The following is a 12,781-nucleotide window of genomic DNA, read 5'->3' as shown; positions in this document are numbered from 1 at the left end:
TGAGCATCTCACAGTCTTGTCTTAATGCTTTTATCCTCTCAAAATCAATATGAGTTTGGCACATGCTGTTCCCATTTTACAGATGGGGAACTAAGACACAAAGCTTAAAGGCTAAATCTCAGACTTTTAAAAGTTTTTAGGTATTGCTTCAGTCAGCATTCCAGTCTCTAAGTGGTTAAAGGAGCTTAAATCTCACTTTCAAAAGTAATTTAGGTACTTAAGAGCCTCAGCAGCTGTTTTGGGGATTTGGGCTCCTTGGTGCCAGAATCCCTTTTGAAAATTATATTTAGGATTCTAAATCTGTTAGGAGTTGCAATGCTGAGCATAATTCTGTCCAGGTTCAGGGACATATGGTTGGCAGAAGGCTTCTTGTGCTTTCCACCCTCGCTTAGACACCAGCAATAGGGCTGACCAGAGCCTGACCCCAAATACTGGATTAGCTGCATGGAACTTTTCCAGACTCTCAAGATCATTGTGCACAAATCATTCCTGATTAGTTGAAAATGATTTTTGACCTTTCCTGAAAAGCTGACGAATGAAGGAAGAATTCTGCTGGCTTTTTAATCACGCACGTTGGAGAGAGGAATGTTTGGGGAATAAAGTGCCAGAGGAGAGAATTAATAACACAAGAGAATTGCTTTTTCTAGAACATTGAATCAAATTCCATGGTCGTCTGTCTTATTTTCTGTGTCAGATAGTTCTTCCTCCAATGAATAAATTTCCTTAATTCCTGTTGTAACATGTTGTTTCTCCTCTGTATAAAGAGCTTTCTCTCTGCATTAATTGCCTTTACACGTCCTGTACTTTTTCTATCACTAATTGATAAACCTTGGTCCTGCCATACAGCCTGTGTAACTGGGCTGGGCATTCAGGCTAGGGCAGCAAGGGAAAGAATTTCCCTTCCCTCCCCTCCAACCCATGGGGCAGTGGAAGAGCTGTTTCATGACATCTGTGGAAGTCTCAAGATTGCAGTCCTCTTTGTTGCTTCTTCTATCTAACTCAGCAGGTCTGTGGAAATAGCCAATGGATCCATATACTCTCACGCCCACCAGTTCCTTCCAGGACCTACCCCCATCCAAGTCCCCAAGTTTCCATTACACTGGGGAGTTCAGAAACCCCACCTGGGACTATAGTTTTATAGTGTTCAGAGTATGTAGCCCCATGCATAGCCTCCCAGAATCCTTTCCACTTCCTTCTGCACTGTAGGATTACAGCGGTCCTGCTGCATCCCCTGTTTCATCAGAGGAAAGAGGTAGATGGGACTATCTGACCTTCAGAGAAGTAAGTTTGATGCTGAAAAATCTTATTAAAAAACAAAGCTGTTGAATAACAGCACTGAATATGTTAATTCTACTAGGGACAGAAGATAAGATGGTTTGTGACCACATTTAAAATAAATTTACAACCAAAACAGTCTGCAGGAGGCAAACACAGAGGTAACCCTCATCTACAGTACAGGAGGGTTTTTTTATTTGTAGGAATGTACGTGCAAGGACTCCTTGTTCTTAATACTCAAACTTATGTTCCCCAACAGGCGGTTTCTTAATTACACAACGAATGCTGGATATGTTCAAGCGACCTACAGACCCACCGGAATATAATTATCTCTATCTCCTCCCTGGAGCAGTGTTTGTTGGAGGATATGGTGCCTCTCTTGCCAGTGGATATAACATTGAACAGGTCAGACAACATACAGATTTATTTTGCTCTGTTATCAGGTTAGCAATCTAAGCAGCTAGGCTCAGTTATGCTGGCAAAGACAAACAAATTAAGGGACTCATTCTGCAGATGCTTACTGCTGGTCTTAACAGTTACCAGTACATATAGGAAGGGATTATTCACAGTGGTCAGCACTTGGCTCAGTATTTGCAGAATTCAGTTCCTAATATTTAGCATTGTCCAAACTATTGACTTACGAAGCAAATAGTCTTTATCCTTTTTCACTGGATCACAGAATCTCTGATTTCCTTGTAATGTATCCATCAACTAAGCATGAGGAAAAATAATATTATAACCTTTCTGTATCCCACTGTCCTTATTCAAACACAACTCATTAATTAAAAGAATGCAGAATTTGAGTCTTTGTATTTCATTAGTTTCTCAGGGTAACTGACATACAGTCAAGTTATTAGGTCACCTTGTTGGGGAAAATGTACACGTGTGACTTTTAAAAAAATAGTTTGAAACATAGCACAAAATGTCTGAAGTATATGATGGTGGACGTAATATTGTTCAATACTGGCTTTTCTGAATCTCTTTTAGATAGGCACAGAGATCACAGGCTTCATTTACATTATTTTCTAGCAACACAAAACGTATCTACCTTGTCTGTAATGATCTTTGGAATGTGTGCTTCTGTAGACATAGCTCTTTGCAAGAAGAAATTCTTTGGTCAACAATCAATGGGAGTCAGCGAAGCTGATGACGTAAAGAATATATGTACTTGTGTGGATACCACCTTGGTATGATGGCAATGTTTCTGTATTGCTTGAGAGCTTGTCACCCTACCCTGGCAAGATCTGAAAGTCAGAATCTTAAAAAAAAAACCCTCTTTGAACAGGTTCTTTCTGCTTTAGTAAGGAATCTTCCTGTCTTACTATGTTTAAATGACTATTATTTATTATTTGTTGAATACCTTGAGAGTTTGCAGCAGTTTACAGGCATGAAGTTATATTAGGTATCTAACCCAAGGAACTCACATTTTAAATGGCTAGACAATGCAGTTCTAATTGTGAAGCTGAATTAAGTTTCTTGAAGGATTTAGAATCATAGGGTTGGAAGAGACCTCAGGAGGTCATCATGTCCAACCCCCTGCTTAAAGCAAGACCAATCCCAACTAAATCATCTCAGGCAGGGCTTTGTCAAGCTGGGACTGAAAAACTTCTAGGGATGGAGATTCCACCCCCTCCCTGGGTAACCTATTCCATCGTTTCACCACCTTCTTGGTGAAACAGATTTTCTTAACAGCCAGCCAGCCTAGACCTCTCCCACTGCAACTTCACAATTTACTATTTCAACATTTTTTTTTTAAAACTTGCCTGTGCAAATTTTTTATTTCTAACATCTTTATAAATGACATGGATGTAGGGATAGAGAGCCCATTGATCAAGTTTGCAGATGACATAAAGCTTGGTGAGTTGCCAATGCTTTGGGGGGTAACCAAGGTGCTCCACCAACCTTCACCAATGGGACAATCTCATGCGCCTTCTATTGAAGTCAATGGAGAACAGCTGGAAAATGTGGAGCATCTCCCATACCTTGGAAGTCAGCTTTCCACTAACGATGGCACTGATGTGGAAATCCAGTATCATCTGAGTTGTGCAAGCTTTGCTTTTGCCCACCTGAGGCAAAGAAACGGAACATCTACCCCAAGACAAGGCTCCTTGTATACCCTGCAGTGGTTGTCCCAACGTTAGTATATGCATGTGAAACCTATACCACATACAAGCATCATCTGAAGGCAGCTGAACCATATCATCAACGCTGCCTCAGGAGAATTCTAAATATCTCTTGGGAGGATAGGCCCACGAACACTTGCATCCTGGAAGAGTTGAACATGATCAGCATTGAAGCCATTATCATTCATCAACAACTCCATTGGACTGGTCATGTGGTTTGGATGTTTGGTCAGTGCCTCCCAAAACAGATTCTCCTTTATGAATTGGAGGAAGGACAGAGGAGCGTTGGGGGCCAGCGGGAGCGATATAAGGACATGTTGAAGGCACACATGAAAAAGTGCAGCATGGGTGTCGACACTTGGGAGAACCTTGCTCAAGACCACTCCTAGTGGAGAATGGTAATCTGTGAAGGGGTGGTGCAATTTTAAAGATCCTGCCACAGTGCAGATGAGGACAAGTGAAGAAGAAGAAAATAGCATCAAAATCTGCCCTGCATGTCTCCAACAGCTAACATTTGCCTCTTCTGTAATAAGAGCTCCAGCTCCAGAATTGGGCTGATCAGCCATCAGAGGACTCACAGATGGGAGGGTGACATGAAGATGTCCTACTCGTTATCGAGAGACCACTTAGACAGAGAGCTAAAATCCAAAGGGATCTTGACAGACTGGATAACTGGCCTACAGATAACAAAGACAAATACAAGGTGCTACCCTTAAGGATGAAAAAACAAATGCACAGATACAGAAGAGGAAAAACTGGCTTGGAATCAGCACTACTGAGAAGGATATGGGAATTGTGGTGGGTCACAACCTCAACATGAGTTAACAAAGAGAAGCCGTTGTTATAAAAATGCAATTTTACATTGTATTTACAGAGGTATAATATGTAACTCATGTGCAGTGGTGATACCACTCCACTCAGCACTGGGGTCAGGCCTCGGGTGGAGTACTATGGTCAATTTTGACCACCCCTACACAGAAAAGATGCAGAGAAAATGAAAAGGATTCAGAGGTGAGTGACAAAGATAATCAAAGTGATGGAATGGAAGCTGTATGAGCAAAAGGAGAAGGAATAGGGTATGTTCAGTTGAAAAAAAGGAGATCGAGGGGGGTACGACAGGGGTCTTCAAATATTTGTAAGGCTGCAATAAAAAGGATTGAGAAACATTCTCTTTTGCTTCAGAGAGCAGGACAAGAGACAACGGGTTCAGCATAGCAGATTTAGATTAAACCTTAGGAAAAAATTCCTAACTGTAAGAACTATAGGACAACAGAACAGACTGTCTAGGGGGGCTGTGGAAGATTCCTTCAATGGAGGTTTTCAAAAAGGAGGCTGGAGAGCTACCTGTCTTGGATGGTTTAGACACAACATATCCTGCATCTTGACAGGGAGCCAGACTAGATGACACTCCTAAATCTATTCACCTCCAAATCTTTGGATGACACTCCTAAGCCAATTCACCTCCAGCTTCTTAGCTATTATACTAAGTACAGACACCAGAAGCTGAGTCATCATTTCCCATCTGAGATAATCTAAGTAGCAAGATATGGTTGCTGGAGACTCTGAAAGAAAGTATTTTGTGAGGAAAATGACCTGATAGCAATTAGAACCCTTAGCAGAACTGAACTGGTCCTCTCTTCTAACCCTCAGGAATTCCTTCTCCCCACAAAGGTGATCATCACTAAAAATCTGGAAAAAATGAGGTGTCAATTTTCATGGGTTCTTTAAAGTATTTTAAATAAAACCATTTCAGGAAAGCAATCTGATAAATATCCTGGAATTTATCAGAAGGTCATTTAGCAGTCACAAGGCAAAGCAATAGCACTTATTTCCCAAGCAGCTGTATAAGGGATAGTTTTTCACTGGGACACTATTCTTTGAAACTATACTAAACTAATAATCTAGGATACCTGATACTTTGGTTATGGGAATTAAACAATACAATTCCCTCCAGGAAATAATACACCAAAGAGCACTGATAAGAAAAATGTAATATCTAATAATAACTACTTTGAAGAGCAATGGAGCAGAAGAACTGGAAACAGTAGTGGATGGTTAGATAAAAATAAAGCAGTAGATCAGTGTATGTTTGCGGGACTTTAATGCAACTTACCACAGGTCTATAGTTAGAAAGACATTGAACCAAATTCTCTGCTGCTGTAAATGGGCAAAAGTCTGATGAAGCCAAAGGAACTTCACCCTTTTACGCCAGTATACAGTTTGGCCATTAGTGTTTTCTAAATAGTGGCACATGCTGTAAAAGTAGAATGTTTGTAGAGATTATGGATAGGGTTGAAAGAGAATTTTCTGGTAATTTCTAATAAAGCAGCAAATCCAGGAGCTCAAAATGACACCATAAAAGCTATTGTAGTGCTCAACTTCCTAATCTCTTGCCTAGATCCTAATTATGATATCATGTAGCTACTTTTACACTAACAACCTTCAAAAATATAATAGGTATTTGTCAGCTTCATCTATTGATTGAGATGAATGGCAAACAGGTCAATTTGCAATATTTCAGCAGTTGTTTGGTGGGAAAGGTATTTCTAAAGCTAGCCATTCCTGAACCCCAGAAAAGCATTTTGTACACAGCATTGTTTAGTCACCATTTCTCCCCACCAGTGTTCCCTCTAAGGCCACGTCTGCATTAGGAGGTAAAATCTCCTATTGACTTTCCTTACTCCTCTCAACTCCCAGGAGTATTGGGGTTGACAGCAGCACCATGACAGTTCGAGTGAGTGCAACCCCACTAGGTGTGCTAAAACGAATCCCCAGAAGATCAACCACCCATATATCAGTCTTCCCGAAAGCATAGACATACCCTAAGCTGAGCACTTGGGAGGCTGCCAAGGAGAGACTCAAATGCTGGCCAGCTGATTTTCAGAGTGCCCACAGCTGGCAGCATGTTTCTAAAAGTGGTGCACGTTTGCACATGTCTCTGTACATATGAAAATTTGAAAAAATTAGTGGGAACCCTGCTCTGCACCCTTCATAGACATGCTCCTGAGTGCCCCTGCTGTCTAGGCTTATTGGGACAAATGGTCTTTAGAAATATTTACGCTCAGTATTTTCTCCCTGCTTCTCCCTCTTCCTTGAATGGATACCTTGGCATTAGGCTGATAAATCAAAATGGCTTCCAAAACCATTGAGCTAGAACAGAGAGCAACCAACCACAGTACTGCTGGGCATCTCACACACCATTTGAGAATCCCGTTTTTGATTGCTCCTCTGTTTCTTCTAGCTTGCAACGAGTATTTTGGATAGGTGCCTTCTGTAGACAATCTTTATGTCATAATTACCTCCTGATCTCTCCATGTACACTTTTTCTAGGCCTCAGGCCATCTCCTGCCACTTCTGGAGGAATCATACGATTGTCTCATCTCAGACTAGACCCTGGGTCTGACCCTGTGATTCTGTTCCTGCTAGGACAAAAAATGGTGGTAGTCAATTATCGAGCTGCCTTTTTCAAGCAAAGTATCATTTATTTAGAACAAATCATTTCAGGGAAAACCTGTCTAAAAACAACGAAACTGACTGCACACATACCAAATTTTCCTCCTAAGGCATGCTTTTCCCTAGATCTGGGGAAGGTGCAACTTCTTTAGATTCCCATCACAGTTTCTGTCTGTGTCATATTGTCTACTTATGCCATATCTACATTACGTGAAAGATCAACCCACTCATTAATTCCACATGTCTGGTAGAGTCATGTGAAAACGACCTATGAGGGGTCAGCAGTCAACCCCTGTACTCCTCGCTATCGTGAGAAGTTAGGGAGATTGACAGGAAAATCTCTGCTGTTAACTTTCCTTAGGGAGGACAGCCAGGTATGTCGATTGCAGGTAAGTCAATTCTAGCTACACAATTGCAGTAGCTACAATTGCATATCTGTAAACAACTTTGCTGCCTAGTGTAGACCATGCCTTAGCTTCTGTCAAGCTTCCCTCCTCCCCGGCCATACCTTTTAATCTCCTCTCCAAAAAAAGAAAAAAAAAAAAAGAAAAAAGGGGTTGGGGAGTTAACTGTTTGATATCCATGTTTTATGCCTAGCACCACAAACTTACAACTTCTTTGGAGATGGGACTCCTGGTCTTTAAAGCTGATAATTTTGCCCATTGTCCTTCAAGTATGTGCAGGGGTTTGCTTATCTGGGAAACCATTGTGTGACTTTCTCCTGTTTCTTCCTACAGCACAATATAAGTTATATTAACACATTCATAGAGGAAAATCTTACAACCATGTACACTAACTTGCCCTCCCTGTGCTCATAAAATTGTTACAGCTTGGCATTCACCACACTATTACATGTCAGCTCTACTTCTGCCTTAGTTAACTCTCTGGATTTCCTTTTTTGAAAAGCTCCTTTGACCAGTACAGCCTTTTATGAGGAGGGTATGGAATATCTTAGCTTCATTTCTGACTAGACAATTAGAAAATGAGGGATATGTCACCTATACTGTTTTTGTCATTGTCTCATTGTTTTAGACTCACGATTATCAATGTAATCAGTAATACAGGGGGGAAAAAGTAACATTGAGTGTTCAAGTTGTGAAATAGAATCACCATATGCTTTTTAAACATGAGAAAGAACACCACATGTTATGTATAAATGCATCATCATGTGGAGATTTCAGAATATTTTGTAAATCAAAACACTTAAAAATCAAAGTAACAGAAAATCAATAGGAGTGATCTCATAGCATTACAATTTTTAAAATACAGTTCAAATGACTGATTTGATAAAATGTGTTTCTTCTACACACAAAGAAACTTATTAAAACCATTTAAAACATATCCAATGTAAAAGAGATGATCACTCTAGCAAAGATAATTGTACTAAATTACTGTAAGCCTGAATTAATGTGTTATTAGTTTGTTACTGTAGGGAGAGAGTAGTAAGAACCCACACTTGAAGATGAGACATCATGTCAGGGCAAGGAAGAAAATGGTACTGCAGTGGGTTATGGAAATAACCGAAAATATGTACGCAAATGTATGTCATAGTGGATAGAGGCTGTGTATTTGAGAAGTTTAGTCAGTGTCACTGCTGCAAGGTTTACAGAGTTTTGTGACTGGGAAATGCAGGAATAGAGAATGGAAAGGAAACAAATTGGGGCTCATTCAGCAACTGGGGCTGAATAAAATGGAATCTTTCATATCTTAAATCATAAGCTGCCCACCCCACCCCTTACTTGAGCTGGAGATCCTACTCTAACAGGAGAAAAGACTGATGTGCAGCAAGTTTGTACGCTCTGTATTAAATTTTGCATTGCTTTACAGATGATTTATCTGGGCTCAGGTCTTTGCTGTGTTGGTGCACTGGCAGGATTGTCTAGTCAGAACACTTCTAGACTTGGTAATGCCCTAGGGATGATTGGAGTGGCTGGTGGTTTAGCAGCTACGCTGGGAGCACTGAAACCATCCCCAGAAATACTCGCTCAGATGTCTGCTGCCATGGCTTTGGGTGGTACAATAGGTATGTACAACACATTATATGTTCATTTGGCCTGAAATCAGACCTCATTCATTTGTGGCTTGTTAACCAAATAAATAATTATTTATAATTGGATGCGAAAATACATTTGGAAAGTGCTTTAATGTTTAAAGGTGGCACTTTTGACAAAGAAGAGAACTCAAGATGGTGAAGTTGACATATACAAAGCTTTTAAATTGTTTTTAAATTTGGTCACACTTCTATGGTTTAAGCTTGATGCATATTTATTTCTAGGGGGCATTCTTCCTGAATATGCACTTGCTTGCAAGTTACAATCAAAGTAAATAGTAATGATAGCTCACAATGGTGGCTGCTATTATAGAGGTTTTGTTTACAGACCTTCTCAGAGGCTCCTTCCCTATTTTCAGAGCCTCATAGATTACCTTTCATGGCCTTGCTTTAGAATCCTGAAAGTCTCACTTCAGACAATCTGCACCTATAGGCTACGTCTACACGTGCACGCTACATCAAAATAGCTTATTTCGATGTAGCGACATCGAAATAAGCTATTACAATGAATAACGTCTACACGTCCTCCAGGGCTGGCAACGTTGACATTCAACTTCGACGTTGGGCAGCACCACATCGAAATAGGCGCTGCGAGGGAACGTCTACACACCAAAGTAGCACACATCGAAATAAGGGTGCCAGGCACAGCTGCAAACAGGGTCACAGGGCAGACTCAACAGCAAGCCGTTCCCTTAAAGGGCCCCTCCCAGACGCAGTTGCACTAAACAACACAAGATCCACAGAGCCGACAACTGGTTGCAGACCCTGTGCATACAGCATGGATCCCCAGCTGATGCAGCAGCAGCCAGAAGCCCTGGGCTAAGGGCTGCTGCACACGGTGACCATAGAGCCCCGCAGGGGCTGGAGAGAGAGCGTCTCTCAACCCCTCAGCTGATGGCCGCCATGGCGGATCCCGCTATTTCGATGTTGCGGTATGCGGATCGGCTACACGTGCTCTACTTCGACGTTCAACTTTGAAGTAGGGCGCTATTCCCATCCCCTCATGGGGTTAGCGACTTCGACGTCTCGCCGCCTAACGTCGATTTCAACTTCGAAATAGCGCCCAACACGTGTAGCCGTGACGGGCGCTATTTCGAAGTTGGCGCCGCCACTTCGAAGTCGTGTGCACGTGTAGACATGGCCATAGTGAGTGTTTTTCACTTGAAAATTCCCTTGATGTAATTCCAAAAAGCAGTGGAGAACACAGTCCAGAAAATTTAAAATGCTCCTACTAATTACGTATGCCCCTCTCACTTGTTCTCAATTCCACTAATTTTGATGATGGTGGTGGTGGTGATGATGATGATGATGATGACAGAGTGGAGAAAAAGATTTAGCACAAATGTGTTCCTGGGTCACAACACCTTTGCATGATTGACTTGTAGTCATGAGTACAAGGAATTTGTAACTCCAGATCTTTGGTCTGGCAGAGGTTTACTAATCTTCACTAATGACCTTAGTATCTAGCCACATAAGGTCATTATAACAGGGTATGCTGACCCTTTAATCAGGGCAGCAATCCAGCCTTACTCTTTCCACATTTCAGCCTAGAAGAAAGGGAAATTTGACAGCTGTAATCTCCAAGGAACACGGGAGTTGTTGGCCTGACAGCAGGGGATGCTGGGAAAGAGCATTCTCAACTTGTAACTGAGAACTCAGTGTGCTCACCTAGTGTCTTTAGGGGCATTTTGCTTGCCTGCTTCCTGTGGGCAGAATGCATCTGGGAGATCTGACAGATGTGCCTGAAGCACCCCCTCCCTAAGAGTGATGTTATGCTTCAGAACCCCAGTCTGGCTCTGTTTCTGAGAGTCTGTTGTCTCAGAATGTTCTTGCAATAGAGTTTTGGAGGAGATTTAAATTAGGTTATAATTTCCTACAACTATTATGTTTCTATTGTATTGCACAAAAAGAAAAACAACATTAAGCAAACAATCCTCTATTGCTTAACTGCTTGTTTATACTTCAAGAGAGGATGAAATATAATACAATACTTTAATCTTGGATCTAAAACATTTCATTTTACAGGTCTCACAGTTGCGAAACGGATTGAAATCTCTGACCTTCCACAGCTTGTAGCTGCATTTCACAGTCTGGTTGGTTTGGCAGCAGTTCTTACGTGTATTGCTGAGTATATGATCGAATATCCACACCTTGATGTTCACCCTTCTGCCAATGTTCTCAAAACTGTGGCGTATTTGGGCACCTACATTGGGGGTGTAACCTTCAGTGGTTCGCTAGTAGCCTATGGAAAACTGCAAGGTACCTTTCTTCTTCGGTCTATGCCATGGTAAATAATTTAGGATGGAATTTCCAAAGGTTTCTGTGGGAGTGAGGTACTACTTCCAGTGGGAATTGGATAGCTAATGTTTAGGTCCTTTTGAAAATCAGATCCTTTTACAACAGTTATTTTGAGAAGTTAATTAGGATTAGGTGGCCAAAAGATCATATTAGGTGGTTACGGGTGACAGCTTTCAATGATTCCTGTCATGTCGTCTTCCAGAGAGAAAATGAGTGCTTGTTTACACCCCCTCAGATGCAGCAAAGCCGAAGGTCTTGAGGAAGGCAAATAGGGGCAATAGAAAATGTGTTAAGCGCTCCTGTAGGCTATACCAGTTCCAATATGACAATGAAAAGCTACTCCAGTATGAGGTGAGAGGATTATGCCATAAAAAGTAATCAGATTGCTCGGTAATTGAACACCTTTGAAAAATAGACTATCCATTTAATAGTGTGTGTGGCATACTAATGACAAACAAGGTATAGATGTAAAGATGTGAGTTTGAAAACAAGTGTTTTTATGGTACAATCAAGTTGGAAGAGATCTAGATGCATCACAAGCCATTACTGAAATAGTGATTTAAAGACCAAAAGCCATGGATAGTGTTCAGTTCAAAATCGTTTTCAAGGATAAATAGTCACTTAGGCTTTATGTTCCAGACAAGTATCTGATCCCTATTGGCAAGAGTGATTCTATTTCATGGGAAGCGGCTCTGAAGCCATCTGCTGTTGCCCTTTTTTATATCCTGAAGGAATGATGTCAAGAGAACCACTGAGTGTGCCAAAACCTGATGTGGTTGTTAGGAGGAGCAGGCTGATGGCAGGATTGTTCATGGCTGACATTTAGGAGCAAATAGGCTTCCTTGGCTTTCAGCTGAAATGGAAAATTGTGTTGACAGCCAGTGAGCTGAAGAAGCTTCAGGATGACTCTGGCTGGGTAAAACCAGGGACTGGTGTATGTGAACTGCAACCCCAGAAAACTGATGATTGAGGAAAATGCCCACCATCAAAGACTGTTGGCTGGGTGGACGCCTTCAGTGGTAGAGACAGGTCAGCCAATAAAGCTGGAGGTTTTCCCCAGGGCTGTATGCTTATATATGGGAGAGGGGGAATCAGTTCCCAAGAGCTGAGAGTTGAAAAGGAGCTGCTGGGAAGTAGGGGTGTACAAACAACCATACCTCTACCTTGTGACTGAAAGGGCCAAACTTTTGTTTCGCTAAATTGATCCACTGTGGAACCAGAATCTTTGGACTTCTCTTTCTGTGCCTGCACTTACAGCTTCTTTGGGGTTCCAGTACTTTAAGATTAAACATTTTCATATTATAAAATGACCAAAGTGTTACAACCTTGGTGTTTGATTCCAGGTTTATTGAACTCAGCACCACTCCTTCTACCTGGTCGCCACTACTTGAACGGTGGGTTGCTGGCAGCATCAGTGGGTGGCATGGGGCTCTTTATGCTGGACCCAAGCTACACTACCGGAATGGCCTGTCTTCTTGGTGTTTCAGGACTTTCCTCGATCATGGTAAGTACACAAGAAAGCACTCTCAGAAGCCTTTCAGTGCAAACCCAGAAAAATGGAATGGTCTTGTTTTCATCTGCA

At 41.6% G+C, this 12,781-nt stretch overlaps 1 protein-coding gene across 2 annotated transcripts in view; it reads left to right on the top strand.

The window, feature by feature from the left end:
* Positions 1-12,781, top strand: part of LOC142019926 (NAD(P) transhydrogenase, mitochondrial-like) — a 72,524-nt gene that overhangs the window by 43,655 nt on the left and 16,088 nt on the right. For both annotated transcript variants that reach the window (XM_075007350.1, XM_075007349.1), the window contains 4 exons: positions 1,535-1,680; positions 8,679-8,874; positions 10,927-11,160; positions 12,543-12,703. In XM_075007350.1, the coding sequence (XP_074863451.1) occupies positions 1,535-1,680; positions 8,679-8,874; positions 10,927-11,160; positions 12,543-12,703 (737 nt within the window). The remainder of the gene's footprint in view (positions 1-1,534; positions 1,681-8,678; positions 8,875-10,926; positions 11,161-12,542; positions 12,704-12,781) is intronic.

The sequence above is a fragment of the Carettochelys insculpta genome, chromosome 12, assembly GCF_033958435.1.
Source record: "Carettochelys insculpta isolate YL-2023 chromosome 12, ASM3395843v1, whole genome shotgun sequence".
Lineage (NCBI taxonomy): Eukaryota > Metazoa > Chordata > Testudines > Carettochelyidae > Carettochelys > Carettochelys insculpta.
This window is presented reverse-complemented; position numbering and strand designations above follow the sequence as displayed.